The sequence below is a fragment of the Geotrypetes seraphini genome, chromosome 1, assembly GCF_902459505.1.
Source record: "Geotrypetes seraphini chromosome 1, aGeoSer1.1, whole genome shotgun sequence".
Taxonomy (NCBI): domain Eukaryota; kingdom Metazoa; phylum Chordata; class Amphibia; order Gymnophiona; family Dermophiidae; genus Geotrypetes; species Geotrypetes seraphini.
In genome coordinates, this window is record NC_047084.1 from 222,336,635 (window position 1) to 222,363,114 (window position 26,480).

General features: G+C 42.4%; 1 protein-coding gene across 24 annotated transcripts in view; it reads left to right on the plus strand.

The window, feature by feature from the left end:
* The window catches only part of APBB2 (amyloid beta precursor protein binding family B member 2), a 586,942-nt gene that overhangs the window by 179,136 nt on the left and 381,326 nt on the right, over positions 1-26,480 (plus strand). For 21 of the 24 annotated variants that reach the window (XM_033946701.1, XM_033946629.1, XM_033946610.1 and 18 more), the window contains one exon: positions 22,241-22,361. The exons of 1 other annotated variant lie outside the window; for it this stretch is intronic. In XM_033946701.1, coding sequence (XP_033802592.1) covers positions 22,316-22,361 — 46 coding nt within the window. In that variant the 5' untranslated portion in view covers positions 22,241-22,315. Of the gene's footprint in view, positions 1-335; positions 389-22,240; positions 22,362-26,480 lie in introns of those variants that run through there. 2 more of the 24 variants (XM_033946653.1, XM_033946755.1) reach the window with 2 other exon arrangements.

Here is a 26,480-nt window from a genome sequence, read left to right on the forward strand (position 1 = left end):
ACACAAGAGGACATCCGCTCAAACTCAGGGGAGGGAAGTTTCGTGGAACGAGTTTCACGGAACGAGTGATAGAGCATTGGAACAAGCTTCCAGTACAGGTGATCGAGGCCCGCAGTATCCCAGACTTCAAGAATAAATGGGATACCTATGTGGGATCACTGCGAGAGTCATACCAATGAATAGGGTCGCTAGGATATAGACTTAATAGTGCAGGTCAGTAGAGATAAGGGGGCCAGTAGACTTAAAAGGGGGTCAATGGTATGGACAGACTTGATGGGCTGTAGCTCTTATCTGCCGTCATCTTTCTATGTTTCTATGTAGGCTGCTTTAAAGAAGAGGAGGGCAGACGCAAACGACAAGGAAGCCGCATGCTGGACAGGGGGAGCAGGTAAGGGGTGCTTCTGGACAGGGGGAGCAAGTAAGGAGTACTGCTGGACAGGGGGAGCAGGGAAGAGGGATAGGGGGAGCAGGAAAGAAGGACTATGTTACTGTGAAGTGGAGTGGTGATTTAGAAGGAAAATAGCATTTTAAAATATCTGCTTTGCATGGCCGGATTCTGGCTCTTTGCCCACCTAGGGTTTTCCCTGGTATTTTGGAGGCATGGCAGCGGGACTTGGGTAGGGACTTGGGGGACAATTTCTTGTTAAAAACCCTGAATCGAACTGCGGGCTTGGTACATAGTGCCGAGCTACGTGAATGTCACTTTCGAACTGTCCTGTGGGCCTATGCTTCCCAAAGTCAGGCTTACCATATGGGTTGTATTGATACTCAGTTATGTAACCGCTGTTCAGTGGAGATAAATTCTTACTTTCATGGTCTTTGGAGTTGTGAGGGGATTCAGACCTTTTGGACGGAGATGGCCTCCTTTTTACAGGGCTTGTTGCGGACCCCTGTGCCAGTATCCGTGCAGTCGATGCTGTTTGCCCATTTTTCATTCTTGTATATGTACAATTCTTCTGAAAAATTATTTCTTAGTAAATGTTTTATTTGGGGGAAGAAATGTATCTTGTGTTGCTGGCTGTCCACTGAACCACCTTCATTCTGGTATTGGAGGAATCGCCTCCATGAACTTATGGGTTGGGAGGCCCATTTGGCTTGTTCTTCTCGACGCCGGAGCAGAGATTTTGTTCATATTTGGACTCCATATTTGAACATTTTGACTCCTGAGAGTCGTAGCCGGGTCTTGAATAGACTCCACCTCTGAAACTGTGCTTCTAGGTGTCTCTGCTGTTCCCTGCTTACGAGTTTTTCTGTATCTGTGGGGGGATGGGGAGGGGTGGGTGGGGGGTAGGGGTTTCTTTGTCAGGGGGTGGGGTATGGTGGGTCCGGGGAGGACATAAGAGTCCAGTCCTCCGCGGGTGTTTGATGAAAATGCATACCATGGTTATTATTGCTGTTGTATTTAATGTTGCTTAATAAAATAGATTTGAACATAAAATCTGGATGGTGATATGAAGAGAGATTTGCACCGAAAAGGATTTTTGAAATAATATACTAAACTGATTGAGAATGTTTTTGCTGACACTAATTGTTTGCAGGAGGCTGTGATAGTGCTGAGGAAAATGTAACTTTTTGTAGAGCAGATTGTTTATAGTACTGAGAATGAACCTTTGGACAATTTATCTTTGAAGTTTTTTGGTTTGTTGTTTTTGCACAAATTGAAGGTGGAAAGGAAACGCTCAAAACATTCCAGGACTGCCTCCTTCAAAATAGAGTTGCGCGGGGACAGAAATCAAACCCGTCCCTTCTAGGAGTCAAACCGGTCCCCGCTGGAATCAAATCCGTCCCTGCTCGTCCCTATAAACTTCAGAAGTAGTTATTTCATTTAATTATGCTACTGAATTAAAGGCTTTGGTAGAGACCCATTTACAAATAAGCAAAGACACTTTATTAATTTGGAAATATTAATTGGGAAGAATACATACTTTGTAAACAGGTTTCTACCAGAGCCTCTAATGCAAATATAAAATATGAATACTCAGCTGATGAGGACCCCCAAGCTGTCAGCTGAGGACTTCCTCTGCAGTTGGCCAGGGGTCCCTTTTGCCAAGCTTGGCAGGCAGCAGTAGCGTCCCTGAGTCGCAAATGCTGGCACCTCTCAGTGACTCATGGATGCTGCCAGCAACTGCTGTGCTTGATAGAGGGGAATTCTGGCCGCCTATGGAGGAGGTCTTCCGCTGGTGGTGCTTGGGAATCCACACCAGCCACAGCAAAGGTCAGCAAATACTTCAACACTGTAGAAATAAAACCAGAAATGCATTTCCTTTTCTTTTGAACACAATACAAAGACATCTGCTATATACATTTCCCAAAGCTAATAATTTTAGTCAATAAATTCCATTTTTTACCTTTGTTGTCTGGAGACTTATTTTTCCATAAAGTTGGTCCCAGTTTCTTTTTTCCGCTTTCCCATCTTCTATAAATTCTTCTGTTGCTGTCCATTGGTTTCTCCTACCATGGTTCAGCATTTATCCCTCTCTCATCCACCGGACCATGTGCAACATCTTTCGCCCCTGCCTGCCAGCCCCATGCCCAACATTTCTCCTTCTATCACCCGTCTCCAGCACCATGCCACATCTCTCTCTCCGTTCCCTTCACTACTATGTCCAATATTCATCCCTCTTGCATCCCTTTCAATCTGTCCCACTGTTCCCTTTCCACCACAACATTTCTCCCTCTCATCTTTCTCTTCCGTATCATCTGTACCTCACTCCCTCCCTATGACCAAAAATTCTCCTGTTTCTTCCATTCCCCGTGTACACAACCATCTCTTTCCTTCTCACTAACACCCATGCCCAATTCTCTGAGGCACTTGAGCCAATCATGGCCCCTCCCTGTGCATCACATGATGCACCGGGGCGGGGCCTAAGGCCAACATTGCGTCGCAGCGGCCCGGGGAGGAGCAGGAGGACTTTGCGGTTCCTCCTGCTCCCGAAGACTGGTCATAGCTGGAGCCAAACGGAACAGGAGGGACTGAGCACTCCTCTTGCTCCCAACAGGTATGGGGAGGGGGACGTTCATTTTTTTTGGGGGGGGGGCAGTCAGGAGTGGGCCCAATGGCAGGAGGGAGTCGGCAGCCCTCCTGCCATATTTTTAAGTGCAAAATATCTACCTGATTAAAAAAAAAAAAAAATTGGAAGAATTAGGACAGATTGAACTTTAACTTTTGGTGGGAAATTTTGTCAATATTATAGATTTTAAAGAATGAATTCTGAACAAATGGCACATAATAACAAATTTAAGGAAACATGGGGTCTATTAGTGGAATTTGTTAAAACTAAGTAATCGAATATGCCTTTAATTCCTAATTGATCTTTATATGCATCCAGGTAGGGTGGAGGGAAATATACTGTGTATCATTATTTGTTTGAATGTAAGTGCTGTTTAATGCATTAATTGATTGCAAAGAATATACACTGTGTGTTTGATTTGAAAATTAATAAAGAAAAAAATAACGGCAGAAGCCCTGACAGCAGTGAGCGATTGAGTTGAGAGTTGCATGCAAAAAAGATAGTGAATCAATCGCTGTTTTATAATCAGGCAGGAATCGGCCAACAGCGATTGAATCGCTATCTTTAGTGAATCTGGGCCTATGATTCTGGAAGTCTTCTCACATCATCTCTTCTGGACTGAGAAGAAAATAATTTCTGCTCCACTTACGTGTTTATATATCTTTGAGTCACACTGCAAATAGTGTGTCAGTAGGGCTAATATAGAAGTAATGGAGCTTGTCATTTTGACTGGTACAGCTTAATGAGGATTATGTCATGGGAACTGGTCCTTGTGATGCAAAGGTCTAGTGAGTCACTTAAACATGCACAACCCATTCTCTGATAGGCCCATCAAAGGTGAGTCTCAGCAGACCTCCTTTCTGATCACCTTCATGGGCAACTGTAATTATCCAAGATCATGGTGGCCTAAATAACCTTGCACTACGATTCTTCTGTCCCATGATTTCATCTAGAATATATACTCCAGCTTCACATTGCAATGTTCTGTAGTACACCAGCTTGGATCAATAATGCTGACAGTTTAATTCTCTTAAAAATATAACTCAGGCCTGGTCTGGACAACTGTGTAGCAAAACCTAATTTGTTCTAACTTCCTGTTAGCCTACATGCCCAAAACCACCCCAAAATTAACCATAACAATGCCATTTTCTCTCATTTCCTCTTTTTTCAAAATTATTTTGCATTCCCCCTCTTCTTCATCAGATATCTCCGTTTTCATCCCCTTAAAATTACCGGTAATCTTTAAAATGTTGTTTAAATTCATTTTCTCACATCCTTCTCTTCAAATTCCTCTTAATTTCTTTGAGTACATAGGGTAGAGAAAGCAGATTAAAGGCCTCTTTTACAAAGCCGCGCTAGCGACTGTGCTGCACTAACGGCCCCGAAGCCCATAGAGATTTAAAGGGCTTCGGAGCTGTTGCTGCGCGGCAGCCGCTAACGCGGCTTTGTAAAAGAGGCCAAAAGTTTTAAAACATGGTCAGATTAACATTTCAACTGGAGCACTCAGCATTTTTTTAAAATTTCAGATGGAATAATTAAATTCAGATATTAAGTTTGGTGTGTGGATATCCATATTCAGTGCCTATTGGGGTGATAGGAAAAATGCTTGAAGTACCTGTATGTAAACTATTTTGAGTGTGGTTATATAACTATAAAAAGGCGGCAGAGCAGTCCTACTCTCCCTCCCCTCTTTAGTTAAGATTAAGGCAGCTTTTTTGCTGACCTATCTTTACCTGGCTTGTGGGCTGAATATCAATCTTCACCAGAAAACTGCCAGCTCTGGGGCAGTGTTTAAAGAAAATCAGCGGTATTATCTGGATAGTCAGTGGCCATTATACTGATAAATAGCTTTAAATATTACCTTGAATAACGTTACATTACATTATACAGGACTTATATCCGCAGATACCCAGATAGTTCACTGCAGGTTACAATAAAAGAAAATTGAACCATTCGTTCAGAAAAAGATACAAAAATTAACCACTAAACAATCTTATTTGATTCTACATGGCTATAAACTTCCGAAAAAAAGAAAAGTTTTAAGTGACTTTCTAAAAGCTAAATAATTATAAATTTTCCTAACATCTAATGGTAAAGAATTCCAAAAGGACACTGCCTGATATGAAAAAAAAAAAGACATTAATTTAGAAAACCTAACCCTCTTCACAGTGAGGAAATAATAATAATAATTTTATTCTTATATACTGCCAAAGCCATAGTAGTTCGAGGCAGTTTACAATAAGAGGAGCTGGACAATCAGTGATGATAGCCACAATGTAAAGTTAAAGAATACATGTAAGCAGCATATAGTTGGAACAATCAGCGAGAATAGGCACACTGTAAAGTAAGCAGAGTACAGAGAGGGTTTGAAAGTTCTTGGTTACAAATCGGTTGAAGTATAAAGAGATAGGGCAATAGGAGTTCTTAGGTTACAAATCGGTTGTACAAGTTTGTTTTTACTAGTTTTCTTAAACTTAGATAAGATGAGGAGTGCGTAATTATGTTACCCAGCCAATTGTTTATTTGGCCTGCTTGGAAAGCAAGTGTTCTGTCCAAGTATCTTTTGTATCGGCAGGCCTTTATTGTTGGATGGGTGAGCATGTGTACTCTGCGTGTAGGCCTAATAGAACAATCCAAGTTGAAATGAGAGACCAAGTACGTAGGGGCCGAACCAAGAATGGATTTGAAACAAAGACAGACAAATTTGAACAGAACTCTTGCCTCCAGGGCAACCAATGAAGTTTTTGATAATAGGGGGTTATGTGGTCCCATTTTTTAATGCTAAAAATCAGTCGTACTGCCGAGTTTTGGATAATTCGGAGTCTTTGAATGGTTTTCTTGAAAGACCCCAAATAAATGATGCTGCAGTAGTCGAGCATGCTTAGAATGGAGGATTGCACCAGTAAACAGAATGAAATTGCATCAAAGTACTTTCTGATGGTTCTTAGTTTCCATAATGTTGAGAAGCCTTTTCTAACCATTAACTCCATGTGTGCCTCTAGGGTAAGGTAATGATCCAGAGTCACTCCCAGAATTTTTATGGAATCGACAATAGGAAAGACTTGACCATTCAAGGAAATTGAAGAATCTTTGAGTTTGTTATTTGGGCTCACTAGGAAGAATTTGGTTTTTTCTGAGTTGAGTTTCAATTTGAATTTGGCCATCCATTGATCAATTTGCTTTAATATAGATGCCAGATGGTTCTTCGTCTAAGAAGTCAGGTTTGTTAGGGGAAAAACTAAAACTAAAATGATGTTGTCGGCATAGATGTAAAATTTGACTTTTAAGCTTTGCAATAGATTCCCCAACGAGGCTAGGTAGATGTTAAATAGTGTAGGGGATAGGGGGGACCCCTGTGGGACTCCACATGAATTAACCCAGCTGAAGGATTGTTTGTTGTCACTGTAAACTTGGTACGATCGTTTACTCAAAAAAACCATTTTAACACATTATCTGAAACTATTTTAACACATTACCCGAAAGTCCAATTGACTCCAGGATTTCAATTAGTATGACATGATCGACTAAGTCGAAGGCGTTAACTTAAATCAAATTGCAGGACTAGTGCACTTGTACCCTGACTAAATAAGCTATGGAGGGAATCTAGCAGTGAGGCAATAACTGTTTCCGTGCTAAACCCGGAACGAAAACCTGACTGGTTGTCATGTAGTATGCTGAATTTATCCAAATAGGTTACTAAGTCCTGGTTAACCAGACCTTCCATCAGCTTTATAAAAAAATGGAATGCTCGCGATGGGTCTGTATTTCAATGTCAACTTAATAGATTCCTTGGGATTTTTTACGATCGGAGTGATCAGAATCTGGTCTAAGGCCTCGGGAAAAATGCCTGACAGTAGTAGAGAAGAAAGCCAATTATGTAATTTGGCTTTTAAGGTGATTGGAGCAACTTTCATAATATTTGGTGGGCAACAGTCTAATTTGCAGTAGGAGTCAGCGTATTTTGAATAAAATTTGCAGAATTGTTGCCTGGTAGGGGTAGTAAAATTATTCCAGAACATGTCTACCCTAGGTTCGTCTATATGTTGAGCAACTGGGTAGTTCGAATGATTGGTTGTAGTGACCTAAAGGATGGATCTCAGGTTGATAATTTTGTTGTTGAAAAACTCAGCCAGTGCATTGGCCGATGGTGGGGAATCTAAGCTAGGGCGGGAAAAGGTCTGTATGTCGTAGAGATTGTTGACTAATTTAAAAAGATTTCTAGTGTTGGTGTTTGGGGAACCAATTTTTTGTGCATAAAAATTAGTGCGTTTTACCGTTACTAGTTTTTTATATTCTTTTAATTTTAGTCTCCAATTCGGTCTCCCTTTACTGTCACCTGATTTCAGCCATTGTCTTTCAAGTTTTCGTAACTCCCGTTTCACTGTTTCTAGTTCGGCATCAAACCAGCTTTCCAGATCTTTGTTTCTCATTTTTCTTGATTTGATGGGGGCCAGGAATCTACCAAGAAGGTGTCGGGGTCTGAGTTAAAAGTAATATCATAGTGTGACCAGAATTCCACAGGGTTTACTAAACCTCTAGTGGCTATCATTGTCTTATTCCTTTTTGCCACCTTGGGATTGGATGGGGAACGTCTTGCTTGCCAGCTGTATTGGAAATTACATAATCGGTGGTCTGACCATAGAGAATCAGTCCAAGTGGCTTGCTCCCAGAGAATCTTGGGATGAACTAGTTCTTTAGAGGAAAAGGTTACTAGGTCTACTTGATGTCCTTTTTGATGGGTCTTTTCTGGGGCCGGCGTGAAAAAGTCTAGAGAAGCGATAAAGGATAGTAAATCTTTGGCGTCATCCTGCTCTTCCTGCTCTAGGTGAATGTTCAGATCGCCAGTCAGTAGGTTATATGGACCCGCTGTTGAGTTAGTAAGGAGGAATTTGAAGAAGTTGTCTTTAGCGGTGGACCATTTCTTGGGATGAATATAAAATAGCGTAATAATTAAGCCATCTTCTAACTGGTCTGACAAGAGTCTGCAAGAAAAAATTTTGAGATCCATTGAGGATAGTGAGGCTAAGATGGTAGACTCAAATGAGTCTCTTACAATAATAGCTAATCCTCCCTCTCTTCCCCGGCTTCTGAGTTGGAAGATAATTTTAAACCCAGGTGGAAGACACTCACTTATTATGATTTTGTTGTCGGAAACCAACCATGTTTCGGTTGGTCTCCTCTAACCAGTCTTTTACCAACTGGGACTTGTTCCTAATAGATTGAATATTTAAGTAGAAACCTTGGACTTTTTGATGGGGGGGGGGTCTGTTGTTACTTAGTAGGAAATTTTCCTCAACCTCTGTTGTTTTTTACAATGAGGTCTGTTTGGTTAAGTAGATGATCAGACTTATGACCCAACAACAACCGATTTACCAAACCTACTATGTTTGGGGAAGTGCCTTATACAAAATTGTAAAAACCATTACCCCAGTTTTAAACTATATCTTTGTCTCGACTGGTAACTAGTGAAGTTAAAGCTTTAATGAAGGGGATGCCTTTTATTCTGGAGGTGTGGTATTGGCCACTATATTTCTGACACTGTCTTCCATGCCTACAGTGTGTAGTGTGTTTCTTGTTAGCTTTCTAACACTACCATAAGCTGTTTGTCAGCTGCCACCAGAGCCATGCATCTGTTAAGGTCTACCTTTCTCTGTTGCTTCACAGTTGAATATGCATGGAGCAGATTTGCATATCTGTCACTTCCATTATATGCAAATCTCTCTCATGCATATTCATTAGGGCTAGCCTGAAAACCTGATTGACCTGGTGGTCCTCCAGGACAGGGTTGGGAACCACTGCTTTAAGGCATCTATAGCGAGATGGATTAAGGCTATTGAGTCAGCTTACATCAGTATGGGTTGTCTAGTGCTTCAAGGATTGAAGGCCCACATGACCAGGGTTCAAGTGGCATCCTAGATGGAGGCCTGGGCGGTTTTGCCTGAGGAGATTTGCAGGTGGCAACATGATATTCCTTCTATTCTTTTGCTAGGCACTATAGGTTGGATGTTCTGACCAGGGTCCATTTGGACTTTGGCAGAGCTGTTATTCAGGGGACCTTGTCTTCCTCTGCCCATTAGGTCTGCTTTGATACATCCCGCTGGTTCAGAATAGTATGAACTGAAAAGAAAGGTAAGACATAATTTCTCCTTGTTAGTTTCAACCCCCTGTACTTCTGGGATCTGTTATTCGTGAATATCGAGCTATTGATCTGAATTGCGTAGACCTAGATATTAGTGCAGCAGTTCTGGACCTTTTTGCTGTCTGTAACTTAGTAAATGTTTGCTGACAGATTTATATCACCTTTATGTTTTTTTTATTATGATAAATTTTCACTTGTTAGCTGTATGATGATTTGTGGGCATTCTGCATAGTTTACTGTTGTGAAACCACAGTGATGCATTCTTATAAGGGCAACTTGATAGTAATTGAAAATGATGTCTAAGCATCTAGTTCTCCTTCAGGAACTCTTCAGGGTTGATTTCACTGCTGATCTGTTGATAGTAATGGAGACATCATTAAGATGGAGCTGCAAAAGTCCATTTGCTGGGTGACTGATGGCAATAGAAGTACTGCCTGTTTTCCTTAGTACTTGCTGTGCAGTCATTAGACCTCAAAGGAATTTCTGCCACTATGAAGCTATGAAATAGCTTAAGAGGGGTATTCCATATATTTATTTGAAGAACACTATTCTGAATGAACACTTGTCTCTGCAGAGAACAATGCACATCTTCATCTTATGTGTTTCATTCATTTGACAAAGTTACACATTTACATATCTAAGCTGCTTACAATTAAGATATCAACTCTATTTCATAACACATACTCATTCTGTAACAGGCTGTGTAAAGTTAGGCACAATTTATGTGTATCTGTTAAAATATGCTTACATATGTGAAGTAATGCGAGCTGTGTGCACATCAGTAACACATATACAGCTGTCTTTGGACATAAATTTAAGGGCGTGTACTTCCATTTACATACAGAATTTGCAGAATGCTGAAAGTTATGCACATAAGTACCGCATTTAGGTATGCCCATTTATGTTTGCTGTAGACCAGGCTGCCTGAATCAATACGTCGTGCTCCATCCATGGCAGTGTTCAAATCCAAGCTAAAGGCCCACTTTTTTGAAACTGCTTTCAACTCTTAATTCCCATTCACTGCTGTCAGATACCTATACCCACTGTATCATTTCCTCTACCATAATCTCCCCAACCCTGTAATGTCCTGTCTAAATTAGATTGTAAGCTCTTCTGAGCAGGGATTGTCTATTGTATATTAAAATGTACAGCGCTGCATACGCCTTTTCAGTGTTATAGGAATAACAAATAGTAGTAGTAGAAGACCTGTCATAAGTGGTTGGGCCTAAATGTTTGTGTGTTCCTGCAGACTTACACTAGAATTTTAAAATAGAATCTGTGTGCACAGATACCATTATAGAATACACGCTCCCTGTGCTGCATCTGGGTTCCCAAATGGAGGTATCTAGTGATAGAATTGCCCCTATTAGAGGGGTGGGGAATGAGAAAAGCAAATTAAATGATAGTCATGTGAAATGACAGTCTGGCATCACAATATAGCTGCCTTAATTTAAAAACTAGAGGAATGTGATGAGAAGACAAATATAAAAACTACTGTATGTTCTCAGACTGGCTTTTTAAATAGATACATGAGCTCTGCAATCTTAAATAGACAGTTTTCCAAAGAGTAGGACTCGGAGCAATCATTCTAAAGGCAGTGCTGCAGGTAGATTCTGATTTTGGAGTGATGAGGAACAATGAGAAGCTTTGTTCTGAGCTGATTTAATAGTACTTGAAGGAAGATAGGGAAAGATCAAAATTTACAGGAACCATGGCACAATCTAATCCTGAAGGAATCCACTGTTTAAATTGCAGGGTGGCAGTGTCAGTCTTTTTAGCACTATATAGTAGCTTAATTGCCATGTTCTGTATTAGTTGAAGCTGCTTAATAAGAGAGATTTTACAGTCTTGATACAAAGCATTACTATAAACAAGCCAGCCAAAAAGATGACAATACAAAGTTTGTTGAGGCCTAGTATTAAATGAGTGGAGCAGATCTGTTTCAAAGCAAAGAATGATTGATTTCTTCATTAAAGGTCCTCTGGATGTCTAGGATGACATCCAGGACTTGGATAGAGCTCTTACTTATGGTAAATATACCCTGGATAAATGATAGAATGGGGTAATGCAGAGGATCTATGTCTCAAAGAAAAAATAGTTTTAATGTTATCTGGGTTCAGTTTAAGTAAATGTGGAAATAGCCAGCTAGCTATAGGCTCCAAATTGTTTATGATTTCTTGGATCCTCTATGGATCATTTGGATTGAAGGCTGTTGGAAGTTGAATATTGAAACACAGAAACATGACGGCAGATAAAGGCCAAATGGCCCATCTAGACTGCCCATCCACAGTAACCATTATCTGTTTCTCTCTCTGAGAGATCCCACATGCCTATTTCAGGCCCTCTTGAATTCAGACACAGTCTCTGTTTCCACCACCTCTTCCGGGAGACTATTCCATAAGAACATAAGAATTGCCGCTTCTGGGTCAGACCAGTGGTCCATCGTGCCCAGCAGTCCACTCTCGTGGCGGCCCTTAGGTCAAAGACCAGTGCCCTAACTGAGTTTAGCCTTACCTGTATACATTCTGGTTCAGGAGGAACTTATCTAACTTTGTCTTGAATCCCTGGAAGGTGTTTTCCTCTATAACAGCCTCCGGAAGAGCATTCCACGCATCTACCACCCTTTCCATAAAAAAGTATTTCCTCAGATTACTCCTGAACCTATCACCTCTTAACTTCATCCTATGCCCTCTCATTGCAGAGTTTCCTTTCAAATGAAAGAGACTCGACTCATGCATATTTATATTACGTAGGTATTTAAACATCTCTATCATATCTCCCCTCTCCCACCTTTCCTCCAAAGTATACAGATTGAGATCTTTTAAGTCTTATCACGAAGACCGCACACCATTTTAGTAGTATTCCTCTGGACCGCCTCCATCCTTTTTATATCTTTTTGAAGGTGCAGCCTCCAGAATTGTACACAATATTCTAAATGAGGTCTTACCAGAGTCTTATACAGAGACATCAATACCTCCTTTTTCCTACTGGCCATTCCTCTCCCTATGCAACCTAGCATCCTTCTAGCTTTTGTGGTAACCTTTTCAACCTGCATAAATGATGAAAGTGAAGTCAAGAGAGAGTATTGATGTTACCAGGGATCTTAGGAATAGATGAGGATGGGAGTCAAGACAGAATCTTGCATAACACCACTGTGCAACAGGTTACTACAGCAAAGTTTGTTTATTTGTATTTATATTCCATCTACATGTATGTTCTAGGTCAGGGGTGCCCAACGCGTCGATCGCGATCGACCAGTAGCTCAGGAAGGCAACTCAAGTCGATCGCACTCGTGTTGCCGTCCTGATCTACGGGCCGATCAGCCTTCCTCTCCAGTGTTCTCCCTAGGGCCTTTTAGCTGGGCGGTCCGCCCAGCTGTCATCTGCCGCTGCTGAACATTAAAAAAAACCACCAAAAAAACGGCTTGGAGATTTCAGCCCCTAGCAAACTTATGCTCCGGGCTCTAACGTGTGCGTGCAGGCTTCTCTTCTCTTCCCTCCGAAACCGGAAGTTATGTCCGGGGAGGGGGGGGGGGAGAAGGGAAGCCTGCACGCACATGTTGAGAGCCCTGAAGCAAGCGTTCGCTACGGGCTAATGCGGGAGACAGGTTAGTGAAGCATTTGTTCTTGTTCCTGTCGGGTCCTGCCTACTTTCTGTTTCCGCGAAGGCAGGACCCGGCAGCATTTCCCCCAATAGGTTGATCACGATCTTGGGCTGATCAGCCTTCCTCTTCCCGACGGCAGAATTGACGTCGGGGAGAGGAATGCTGGTTGGCCGAAGCAGGGAGAGCTTGGGGCCTGTTATTGGTGGCGTTTGGGTCCTGGTCCCCGATGGTAATGGCAGTGGCAGTGGCTTGGGGGAGGGCAGGGAGAAAGAAAGAAAAAGGGCAGGCAGGGAGACAGAAGGAAAGAAGAGAAACAGAAAAAAATGAAAGGGAGGCAGAGAGAAAGAAAGGGCAGGGAAGAGGAAGGAAAAGTTGGGGGGAAGGAATGAGGTCTGGAGGAGAAGAAGCATACAGGCTAAAAGAAGGGAAGAAAGATTGTATGCACAGTCAGAAGAAGAAAGTGCAACCAGAGACTCATGAAATCACCAGACAAGGTAGGGAAAATGATTTTATTTTAAATTTAGTGATCAAAATGTGTCTGAATTTATATCTGCTGTCTATATTTTACACTAAGGTCCCCTTTTACTAAACAGCAATAGAGGTTTTTAGCGCAGGGAGCCTATGAGTGTCGAGAGCAGCGCTGGGCATTCAGCGCAGCTCCCTGCGCTTAAAAACTGCTATCGTGGTTTAGTAAAAAGGGAGGGGGTATATTTGTCTATTTTTGTATGGTTGTTACTGAGGTGATAGTGCTTAGAGTCATCTGCTTTGACCTCTTTGAAAAACCCTGGAATAGGAATGATGATTAACATTTTCTATGCATACAGTGTGCTTTGTGTTTTTTTTTAATTTTATTGTTGGTAGATCATTTTGACTTGGTCATTTAAAAAGTAGCTCGCAAGCCCAAAAAGTGTGGGTACCCCTGTTCTAAGTGATGTACAGATCTACATAACATAATGAAACATTCATACTAAAATATAAAATTAAGTTTAAAAACAGTACACCAACAAAAATGCCAAAAGATAGAGACGGTTCAGTTTTCTAGGAAAGGGTGACACCAGTTGAGCACTATTTCACACCGATTTCAATTTTTTGAAGTCTGCGAATAAGCATTATGTGATGTATTAGAAATGGAGGAATAGTTTAATGGTCAGTGTAGTGGACTCAGAACCTGGTTCAACTTCCACTGCATCTCCTTGTGATTCTGGCCATGTCAACCCTCAATTCCCCCAGGTACAAATAAAAATATTTAGATTGTGAGCCTATTGGGGACATATACTTTCAGATTCTATAAAGTTGCCCAATTTTGGGTGCGATCGTGAGTTGCATGTGCCACTAGCACAATAATTGGTTGCTAATTATTGGTGTTAATTGACACTAATTTGGAGTTGTGCAATTCTATAAATTATGTGCAACCCAAAAGAGAGTGTGGCCATGGGTGAGGCATATGTGGGTCAGACGTTCCAGAAAACTATACCTAGTGATACTGAATTTGGGAGTTGCGCAAGAGCATTTATACCAGGTTACAATGGGTGTAAAGTATTATGCCCAACGTATGATGCGGGAATCCAACTAATCACTATTCTATAAAGGGTGCTTAGACTGGATTATTATAGAATAGCGCTGATTGTGGATGTTTCTCAGTGCCTTTTGTTTGATGCCATTTATAGAATCTAGCCCATAATGTGTACAGTGCTGCATACATCTAGCAGTGCTGTAGAAATGATTAGTAGTAGATAGTACAGTTAACTACTATTACTAATATTAAGATCCTTCCCCTCAAATTTCATGCAGATTCATCCAATCTTGCCAAAGCCAGCTCCGTACTCTGATGAAGCCTGATTGTGGATGAAGAGCGGTAGTTTTGTTCAAGGAATCTAAAAGTTGTGTGAAAACCACCTTCTCTACTACTTCTGATACAAAAGATAGCTTAGATACTGGATGGTAATTGGGTTGGAGGGGATGGAGGAAAGAACAGCTGCCATATTTTTTGAATTGGAACATGCACAGAGTTAGCTTTTTTCCCAGTATTAGGAGATAAAATCATGGTCACCATCACAGTCGCATGCAACGATAGCAACCAAAAGCATTTAGGAAAAGTGATTACTAATTTTGCATAGTGGTGCAGTTTTTACCCATCCTCCGAAAGAATAACTCAAGGTTTTTCATGTTGGCTGGGATAACTTGTGGACTGCAGTTTTGTCATGGATTTTCTATTGGATTCAGGTCTGAGTTTGTCATAGACCATTTGAGGACATTCATTTTCTTCTTGCTGATCCACTCAATTATTAATTTTGCTTTGTGCTTAGAATCATTGCTGAAAGATGAATTTTCTTTTTTAGTCCCACATCTAGGACAACCTGGAAAAAGTTTTCCTCCCAGATCTGTCTGTTTTTGCACCATCCATCTTTTCTTTGTCTTCATACACCTTTTTTCCTGTGCAAATAGCATACAGTTCCTTATGAATGGGTTCTGTACCCTAGCTCATGAGTTGGATTGCAGTAGATGTCCAGTCATTTTCTCAGCTTCACCTCCTTGTTTCCATGGGCAGTGCCCTCTCTTCAGTCTTAACTTCTGCAAGCAAGTTGGGAAGGTGTTTCATCTTTGCACTGGATTTCTTATTTTGAATTTGATTTTTTTTGCGAGGCTTTCCTATGCTAAGAGGTTCCCAGTAGTCCTGGAACAACAGCTCTGCCTGAGAGAGGATCCAGACATTGGGGTCTGCAGCTAGTAGGGCAACCCTTTTGAAAGAGTACCTGCTTGGCCAGAATTACTTGGAAGCTCGGAGATAGGTCCCCTGGGAGCAGTGCTCACCCCTGCAGAGATCAGGCACTGGAGCACAGGCTGAATTCATCCAAAAACTGGTCAGGAGGCTTGGTAGTGATAGGCTGTGTTCCTCCCCCCAAAAAAAATCATGCAGGGTTGTGAGTTTCGGGCTCTGAGCCTGAATTAAAGACAACCCGAAGAGACAAGCTGCTGGAGCCACCCTTGCTTGTCTGAGGCAGAAAATCCTCCTCCATTTCCAGCTATAGTGAGAAGTTTATGCAGTCACAGAACATGACAGTTCTGTGGGTACAGATCATTACTTTCTATGGAAGACATTGGGGTGGGTCTGAATTAAGCAAAACTAAGGGTTTCTGGGGTTGTCCCAAGGGTCCCACATCTCTAAAATCCTGTTTTCAGGATTTTTAAAAAAAATTTTGTTTTTTCCCATGAAAAGTTTTTTAGTGCCAAAAAGCACCCACAGTGACCTTCTTGCATTTTCCAATTTTATTTTAAAAACCTCTTTCTGCCTCCAAACATCTCAATTTTGTTTAAATCAATTATAATGGACTCTTCAGGTAGTTTGACTGCTGTATCAAGCCAGGAATGTATTGGTTGGTTGCCTGAGAAGCATCTGTGTACAGTGTGCCTTGGGGCACATGCGAGGGGAGGGAGCGGGAGCTTAGTCCCCTCTGATCCATCCATGGGTCTGGGATCACTGAAGCCTCCAGAGCTGGGCAGTAAAGCCCTGCTGGAGTTGTGTAGGGGCAATTCTATGTCGCTGGCAAAACACATCCACATAGTTGTTGCTGACCCTGGGAGGAAGAACGTGGTAGACCGACAGATCCCTGGAGGATTCAGGTTGGGTCTGTAACCTTGATTTTGTGACCTTGATGTATGCAGCATTCCAGAAATATAAAGGGTTGTAAGTGCTCAGAGGAATTTCCCTTCTCACTGTGAAATTCTGGGGCAGCCGGTGGTCCTGCAGGACCAGGAGGATGAGGTCCAGTCCGAAGGGGACTGGGATAATTTAGGGTCAGATTCCATTTCACTGCTCTCCAAAAATATATCCTCAGTGGAAGAGTCTGGGTCTCAGTTTGGGACAGACAACCAGGATTCAGTGGCAACCCTAGACTAAGGAGAGGATTTAACTGTGCCAGCGGCTTTGACTATGGTCATTATAGTGTCTATGTGGGAGTTGGACCTGGAGTCCCCAGAGGTGTCTGCTGTCCAGCTTTCACTTTTTTACAGTACCAAATCACAGTCCACGTGCTTCCCTTCGCACCCCGAGATTACCAAGGTGATAATGGACCATTGGGAAATGCCAAATAGTCTCTAACTCCTTCGGCTTGGCATTATCTTCAGGTCCTAGTGTCCATTGTGGCAACCATAGAGGTAATTCTGTGGGTGAGAGCTCACCTATGCCATCTACAGAGTACCCTACTAGCATGTTGGTTCTCTCCCCCCCCCAGTCAGACTATCTTCAGGTGGAGTTAGTGTGGATGGCGGAGGTGTGCCAGAGTTTAATTTTAATTTAATTCTTATATACCGCTAATAACTGTGAGGTTTCTAAGCGGTTTACAAAAATGATGCATTAAAAAGATACAATAGATAAAAATAAATAAGATAGGTACTTGGAAATTTCCCTAACTGTCCCAAAGGCTCACAATCTAACTAAAGTACCTGAAGAAACAATTAATGAAAAGTAAAGATAAAAATATAAAGAGAGAGGTAGAGATAGAGATAAATATGAATATTCCAACAAGTAATATATAAATAACTATTTTACATCTTACAATTGAAATTATTCTAACATCAGCGAAATATCATGATACAATTATGAAGAAGGAATTTTTAGCAGACAGGGAATGTGGATACCTAGTGTGAGGAAGAAATTCAGGATAAGGTGTTGAAGTTATGTTCGCGGGAGAGTGTCTGGCTAGGACAAGAATTTCTTAAACAAAGTGGTCTTTAGTTCTTTCCGGAAGATGCTGTAGGTCAACCTAGCGGTATCCATGAGATAGCCTAGCCATGATTGCTGTCTACCAGCTTGAAACTTGAAAGTTCTGTCTAGGAAGGTTCGAAATCTGCAGCCAACGATTTTCGGGTATGCAAACAAGTTGTTGTTTCTGGTAGATCTACTGGGGGAATAGAATTCAAAATGAGATAGGAGGTAATTAGGGGCCATTCCCCAGATTAATTTATAGCAAAAGCAGGAGAACTTGAATAGAATTCTTTCTTCGATTGGTAACCAGTGTAGCCGTTTGTAAAAGGGACTAACATGATCACTTTTCTTTAGTCCGAATATTAAGCGGACGGCCGTGTTTTGAATTATTCGCAGTTTTCTTACGTTTTTTTTAGGTATTCCCAAGTAGATGATGTTACAATAGTCCAGGGTGGATAGAATTAGCGACTGAATCAGTAATCTGAAGGATAGAGGGTCGAAATATTTTTTTATGGTTTTCAGTTTCCAAAGAGTGGAGAAGCATTTTTTTGTCACCAAGTTTATGTGATCGGTCATAGTTAATTTGGTATCAAGAGTGACTCCTAATATTCTTATAGTTTTTAATATTGGGTGGTCGTGACCATTTATTTGTATTGTTGTTGTGGTGATTTTTTCCTTTGGGCTAGCCAGGAAAATTTTTTTTTTTTCAGAGTTTAGTTTCAATTTAAAGTTTGTGGTCCATTGTTCAATTTCCGTCATAATGAAGGAGATGTGCTTGGATGTGGCATTCGTCACATTTGTTATTGGAATTAATATAGAGATGTCATCTGCATAAATGTAATGTATTAGATTTAACTTTTGCAGTAGGTGACCTAGGGAGGAGATATATATGTTGAACAAGGTGGGAGAAGCGGGGAGCCTTGAGGGACTCCCGAGGGACTTTTCCAGGATTCCGAGTAATTTCCATCATTGTCCACTTGATATGATCGTTTAGATAAAAAGCCTTGGAACCAGGTCCACACACTTCCCGATATTCATTGCATCTAGACACGTGAGCATTATTTCATGATCCACTAGATCAAAAGCACTACTAAAGTCTAATTGTAAGATCAGGGCGCTGGTGCCATGACTGAAGAGATTGTATAGGTGATTAAGGAGAAACCCAAGGACTGTCTCAGTGCTGAATCCTTTTCTAAAACTTGATTGATGGTCATTTAAGAGATTTAATTTTTCGAAGTTATTTACAAGTTCCAGGTTGACCAATCCTTCTAAAATTTACGCTGGTGGTTCCATCTGGAGTCATTTTCCAGAGGTCTTCCTCTCTAGATAAACCTCTGGGTCATCCTGGCAAACAATGTAAGACTTTACAGCTGGGGAGGGGGTGGGGGATGTCACATAGAACAAGTCCAATGGTTGCCCTCATCAACACACTGGAGTTGAGAGCCATTCGGTTGGCCCTTTGATTCTTTCAGACATGTCTGGAGGGCAAAGCAGTCCAGTTTTCGGATAATGCTACAGACATGGTATACGTCAACAGGCAAGAAGAAACCAAGAGTGTTCAACTGAAGCTGGACGCTCAATTGTTCCGCTAGGCAGAAGTCCACTTACAGGCTATAGCAGAGGCTCATGTAGCAGGAGTTGACAAGATCCAGGCCAGCTATCTCAGCAGATAGACCATAGATCCAGGAAAATGTTCGTTGTCTCAGTGTGTTCATCTGCATTGTAATTTGCTGGGAGTGGCTTATGGTCAATCTCATGGTGTCAGTGGTGCCAGCAGCTTCAGTTGAAGCTTTGAGCAAAGATGCATTGGAATGGACACTCTAGTGCAGCTTTGACAAACAAAAGAACTCTTGTATGTGTTCCCTCCATGGCCGATGATAACCCAAGTCATTCGCAAGATAGTGGCTCATCAGTGATTAGTGATCCTCGTGGCTCCAGATTGGCCATGTTGTCCATGGGACAGCTGTCTCAAGACTGCTGCTGCATCAGGGCCTTCTGTCTGAGGGGCCCATCACTTTAGACCATGGGTCTCAAAGTCCCTAATTAATGTGCATGAGATCTATGTGCATGCACTGCTTTCAATGCATATTTATTGGGGAAATCCTGAAAACCCGACTGGATTGCGAGCCCTCAAGAAGGGACTTTGAGATCCCTGCTTTAGACAATCTGGAATGCTTTGGTCTTAGGACAATGCAGTTGAACTCGCTGCCTTAGCATGCAGAGGATATTTGGCTAGAGTTATCATGACTTTTCTAAGATATAAGATAATATGTAGAAATAAAAACATAATGGGGGGCCCTTTCTTATTGGACTAACTTAAGATCTAAGAAGTCAGTGACAGTGGCGGCCTATTCTAAGGCATAGAAACTGTTTCAGCAGTGTTGTAAACTCAAAATAGTTAGACCTGGGCCAGGCTTCCATTTCTGAAGTACTTTCCTTCCTGCAGGAAGGCCTGGAGAAAGACTTAGCGGTTGGATCTGTTAAGGTTAAGGTGGCCAGCCTTTCCTGTTTCAAGGCTAGAGCAGGCAAAACGTCCATGGCTTCTCATCAGATGTTTCTAGATTCTTGAAGGGAGCATTGAGGCTCTGCCCTCTGGAGTGGCAGTGGTTTCCTAAGTGGAATCTTAACATTGTCTTATGAGTTCTCTCTACGGCCCCGTTTGTGCCTTTATCAAAAGCATCTCCCGCGAAGACAATCTTCTTAGCAGCAATCACCTTGGCGAGGAGGGTGTTGGAGCTATGGAGCTCCATCTTGTACTGAGCCTTTTCTCAGAATCATGGAAGCAGGGGTGTCCTTGCACACTGTGCCGTCTTTTCTGCCAAAAGCTGTTTCGACATTTCATGTCAATCAGGAAGTTCAATTGCCTGCATTTCAGTCCACGGGCAAGAAGAGACTGGACAAGGTTTTGCAGTTTCTGGATGTTTGGATAACACGCTTTTGCTACCTGGAGGTGACAAATTAATTTTGTCTTTCAGATTACCTGTTTGTCTTATCCAGGGTAATAGCTTTTAAGGCTTCTGTATCACGATGGATACGCATTGCTATCTCTATAGCATACATTAGCTGTGGTAAGCACCCCACAATGGCCTTAAACTCACTCCACCAAAAGTGTGGCTTTGTCTTGGGTCAAGTCCATGGCTGTGCCATCTGATGAAATTGTAAGGCACCAGGCTTATCTGTTCATGAGTAGACCAGTTGGCGTTGGCGTTTCCACCTACCTGAAGCACATGTAAGTGCCACTAAAGAGGCAGATATAAAACATTGACCCTCTCCACTCCCCCCCCCAAAAAAAAAAATCCTTGTAGCCCTGCACCCAGGCAAGTACGGCATGAGGAAAAACCCTCTAAACCTCTGTCATGCCAGACACAACACTCCAGCGGAGTCATATCCTAGCAGTTAGGCTTTTTTTTAATGATTATTAGTGGGAGGCAGGAGCAATTCCTGGATGTTCCTACTCTGTGGGCACCAGTCAACTCCTAGCAGTAGTCTCATATTATGTGGTAGAACTGACACTACTGGTAAGGGTCAACTGATACCATTTTAAACCCCAGTGCTTTTGAAGCAGGAACATTCAGCAGTCGACCCTGTCCTCTCTAGGGGACTCCCCAGTAAGTGCCAGGAGTGTCTTTCAACTCCTCCAGTCCCGACTCCTCCAGAACTGCCCAAAGCCTTCCCCTCTCCACGCGGCATCCACTATTCAGGCAAACTGGGAAAATCCCTTCTCTTCAAAATCACAGGTCTTTGGAACGACCTCACCACCCCGCTGCAGAACCTGAGCTCCCTTCAGTTATTCCGCAAACAACTGAAAACCTGGCTTTTCAGCAAATTGTAGCTCTATCCTTCCCCCCCTTTCTCTCTCCCCTTCTACACATAAGTTCATGTAATCCTTTTTCTTCTTCTCTACCCACTATTTTAAGTTCTTGTAAACCGTGTCGAGCTCCATTCTCATGGAGATGATGCGGTATATAAACTTAAGATTTAGATTAGATTAGATTAGGAATGTGATCTGTGGGAATGTGTGGTCTTGCCTGTCAGAGAGAGGGTTTACAAGGTATTATCTTAAGGGAGAGGAGTGGATTAGGGATGGGATTTATGACTATCATGAACATGGAGGTGAGAGGGTTCATGACAGTTAGGAGCAGTGACTTTAAAAGGCTGCGGACATACACATTTGGGGAGGTTGGCATACTTTTATTTACCTGCATGCAACTTTGTAAAATTGTCATTCCTGTTGGATGGGCTGGAAAATAGTATTTGCAGAAGTCCTAAGTATTTTACACATGGCTCCACTTTTGGCAGAGCTTTCTGTAAAACAGGGGAATTATACATATCCAGACCTGGATATCTCAAGTCCCATTTCAACATTCCAAATAAAATGGACCTTTCAGTATCCCTTTGTAAAGAAATATGTGAACTCTTCATTCAATAGTTGACAGCACCCGACTGTGCCATAGAATTTCCAATGTATGCACATACCTGTCTCACAAGTTATGTAGCCTATTATACAATTTCCTTCTTATTGGGGATAATGTTGTAAAGCTAACAATAGATGCACAGGGCAAGATCCATTTGAGCTTCTATTTACCCACTGAGACGTGCTGTAGAACACTAATTTTAAACCTGCCACTGCCTTCTAGCAAATGGAAAAAATAATTCTGCCAACTGCATGAGGGAATAATTTATGAACATAGTTACCTTAAAATTTGTAGTGGTCGTTAGCATTTTAATGGAAAAATGGTAGCAGTTGTACTAAATCTTGTTTTTGTTTTGCTTTTCTCCAGATAGGCCTTTGAGTCATTTTTGAGGAGTACTTTGTCAGCTGTTTTCAAAGCTGGGTAATGTGCTGACTGGCCATTATGGGAAGGCGATACCCAGGGGCTTACTATCGTCCAAGCAGCTCATGTACGTATGTCACCAGACTTTATAATTCTCCTTGACTGCTGTCATGTTTTCCTGTGATGTCTTTCCTTGCTGATATTGAGAGATTCCTTTTTTTCAGCGTTTTAGAATTTCCTAATGATTTTAACCAGGAAGTTATATTGTGCTATAGACAGTGGTATAGCGTGTATAAGTGGTGCCCCTAACCCACCCACCCCGCCACGCATGCGCTTTCCTTCCTTTTCTCTGTACCTCTTTAATTTTTCCAACGTGACCAGCATTACAAACGTGCTGTCCGTGTCGTGTCGGCTTTCCCTCTGATGTCACTTCCTAAGTGTGGGACCCAGAAATGATGTTAGAGAGAGCGGACACCGACTTGAGTAGCAAGTTCCTGATACCACTCGTGTCGGGAAAATTAAAGAGGTATGAGTGAAGGGAAGGGGCACACGCGTGCGGCAGAGGGTTTGGGAAGGAGTGGGGGAAACATAGAGTAGGCCAGGTGCTGGCGCCTCCACCAAGATGGCACTTGGGGCGGACCACCCCTTCCCCTCTTACTACACCACTGGCTATAGATTTATAAATGAAAATGACAAACAGTATATGTACGAGTACATGCAAAATGGAATGTGTGGATATTGAAATGAACTTCCTGTGGCAGACCTGCCAAGTCTCCTGCATTTGACGGGAGATTCCTTCTTTTGTGGGTCCTCACCCTCAGGGCTGGATGTCTTAATTCATCCCTGGGCAAGCAAGGGTCTCCTATTTCTTTCCTGCTTGACCCCATGGTGGGCCTGGTCATTCGCAGGATCGTGACTCATCCAGGACTAGTGATTTTAGTTGCCCCAGACTGGCCTCACCGACCGTGGTATATAATCCTAGTACATCTACTAAAAGACAGGCCATGTAAAGGCCTCCTGTTTATCCGGGGATTCTCCATCAGCGACCAGTTCCCATGGAGAATCCAGAGCGTTTTGGTCTTTTGGCATGGTTCTTTAGTGCATGGCCCTAGTTCACAAGAGCTATTTGAATGTAGCTTTTGCTACTCTACTCTACTAAAAAGCCTTCCACGATGTTGAAGCCCTGTAACGTGCTTGTGGTAGGCAGAAGCACATTACAGGGCTTCAAAGAAGGTTTGGATAGGTTCCTAGAGGGATTGAGGGTTACAGATAGGAGTAGAGGTAGGTTATAGGGATAGGAATAGAGGTAGGTTATAGAAATAGTCAGGGACCACTGCTCAGGCAATAGACCTGATGGGAGCGGACCGCTAGGCGAGATGGACCTCTGGTCTGCCTCAGTGGAGGCAACTTCTTATGTTCTTATATGGCAAGGCTTGAAAGACTTTTCAATATTGGCCTGAAGGGGATTAGCTGGAGCCGCTACTGGCTCCCATTCCAGTTATCCTTACCTTTCTGCAAGCCAGTTGGGGAAAAAGGACTTGTAGTTGCATCCCTCAAGGTTCAAGTGACAGGCCTTTTATGCTTCTAGGCATAAGAAGGTTAAGTTTCGCTGACAGCTTATCCATATGTGTCCGGATTCATAAGAGGTGCATTCTGGTTATGGCCTCTGCTATGTCAACCTTTTCAGTTCTGGAATCTTAATATCATTCTGAAAGGTCTCACTAGAGTTCCATATGAGCCACTGCAGATGGCGTCCTTGGATCTCATGGAAAAGATGGTGTTCCTGGTGGTGATTGTCTCAGCAAGATGAATATCTGATTTGCATGCTTTTTCCTGCAGAGAGCCCTTTTTCAGGATCGTGGAGGCTGGAGTAGCTTTCTCTGCTGTTCCTTCCTTTTGAAGGTTGTATCAGATTTCCACATCAACCAAGAGGTTCATCTACCTGCTTCTCAATTCAAGGGCTCGGGTAAGCAGGATAGGATTTTACAGAAACTGGATGTGTGAAGAGTTTAACATCACTACCTGGAAAAGACCAATGAATTTTGTCTTTCTGATCATTTGTTTGTGCTAACCAGCCAGTCCAGACAGGGTGGACTGGTGTCCAAAGCCTCTATTGCCAGATGGATTCGCATGGCTGTTTCATTGGTATACTGTGGCAAGCAGTCACCAATTTCTCATAAGGCACACTCGACCAGGATTATCGCATCTTAATGGGTGGAGTCTCAGGCAGTTCCTCCCACAGAGATATGTAGAGAGGCTACTTGGCCTACTTTCTTTTCCTTTCCAAGATTTTTACAGAGTGGACATGGCAGCTTGGGAGACTGCTGCTTTTGGATCCTCGATCTTTTGGGAAGGCTCCTCTGTCCCACCCTAGATGTTGGCCATTGCTTTGGTGCATCACCTAACGTAAGGACTCCTGTGTACATGTAACAGAATGAAAGATTAGGTTCTTACCTGGATAATCTTCTTTCTGTTGATCTTCACAGGAGTCCTGATTCACCTGCATTTCTAAATTCCAGAACTGGAGTTCTTCTCCTGTCAGATGGCTAAACATAAAGAAATCCTGTGATTAGCAAGTGACTTGTTGAGCACCTTCTCCTTTGATGTTAGTGCTAGTTAGCAGATTGGTTTACTTTTATTGCTAAATGCTTGTTAATAATTGTTCTTCTTTTTATAAATTGCAGAGCAGAATAGATAGTGTATGATGATTGCAGGGAAGATCCCCATATCCCTCCTTCTTTGCATTCTATTCAAGTTGAGATGATTGCTTTGGTACAAATTGAAGGGTCACTGCTCTCCACTAGGAATGAGGGAGGTGCTGAAAGCTGTGACTTCTGCAAAGCCGGTTTGCAACTGGGGATTGATAATCTTCAGAAAATTCCTTACATTAGGTTAACAGAAAAGATTATCCAGATAAGATCCTAATCTTTCAATCCAGTGATAGACAAAAGATTTGTTCTAAGCACATAAGCACATAAGCAATGCCTCTGCCGGGTCAGACCTGAGGTCCATCGTGCCCAGCAGTCCGCTCACGCGGCGGCCCAACAGGTCCAGAACCTGCGTAATAATCCTCTATCTATACCCCTCTATCCCCTTTTCCAACAGGAAATTGTCCAATCCTTTCTTAAACCTCAGTACCGTACTCTGCCCTATTACATCCTCTGGAAGCGCATTCCAGGTGTCCACCACCCGCTGAGTAAAGAAAAACTTCCTAGCATTTGTTTTGAATCTATCCCCTTCTAATTTTTCCGAATGCCCTCTTGTTCTTTTATGTTTTGAAAGTTTGAAGAATCTGTCTCTCTCCACTTTCTCTATGCCCTTCATGAACTTGTAGGTCTCTATCATGTCTCCTCTGAGTCTCCGCTTTTCCAGGGAGAAGAGCTCCAGCTTCTCCAATCTTTCAGTGTATGAAAGGTTTTCCATGCCCTTAATCATTCATGTCGCTCTCCTCTGGACCCTCTCAAGTATTGCCATATCCTTCTTAAGGTGCGGTGACCAATACTGAACACAGTACTCCAGGTGCGGGCGCACCATTGCCCGATACAACGGCAGGATGACTTCTTTTGTTCTGGTCGTAATACCATTTTTAATAATACCCAACATTCTGTTCGCCTTCTTCGCGGCTGCTGCGCATTGCGCCGTTGACTTCATTGTTGTATCCACCAGTACACCCAAATCTCTTTCAAGGTTACTTCCCTCTAATACTAATCCCCCCATTTGGTAGCTGAACATCGGGTTCTTTCTCCCTATATGCATGACCTTGCATTTCCCTACATTGAATTTCATCTGCCATTTATTCGCCCACTCCTCCAGTTTGCTTAGGTCCCTTTGTAGGTCCTCACACTCTTCCGTAGTTCTGACCCTTCTACAGAGTTTAGTGTCATCCGCAAATTTTATAACTTCACATTTCGTCCCCGTTTCCAGGTCATTCATTATATCACCTCACACAAGGGTTGCCAACTGGTTGTTTTTTTCAGTATCCAGGCCAGCTGCTGACAGACCATTAAAACTATCCATGAAAAAGTCTGTTTTTGTGCCCTGCTCATGTATACCAGCCAGTATTTCTTTGCTTTCCTTTTCTTTCCTTTCCCTCCTGCAGGTCCAGCTTCTTTCCCGCTTATCTTTCCCTCTCTCTTCCTGTAGTCTTCCAAAAATGAGTTGTTTGCGGCAGCATAAAAAAAAGATACACTTATACTGGTCAACCTTGCACCTGTTTTATGTCCGGCCTCCTTTTGATGCAACTTCC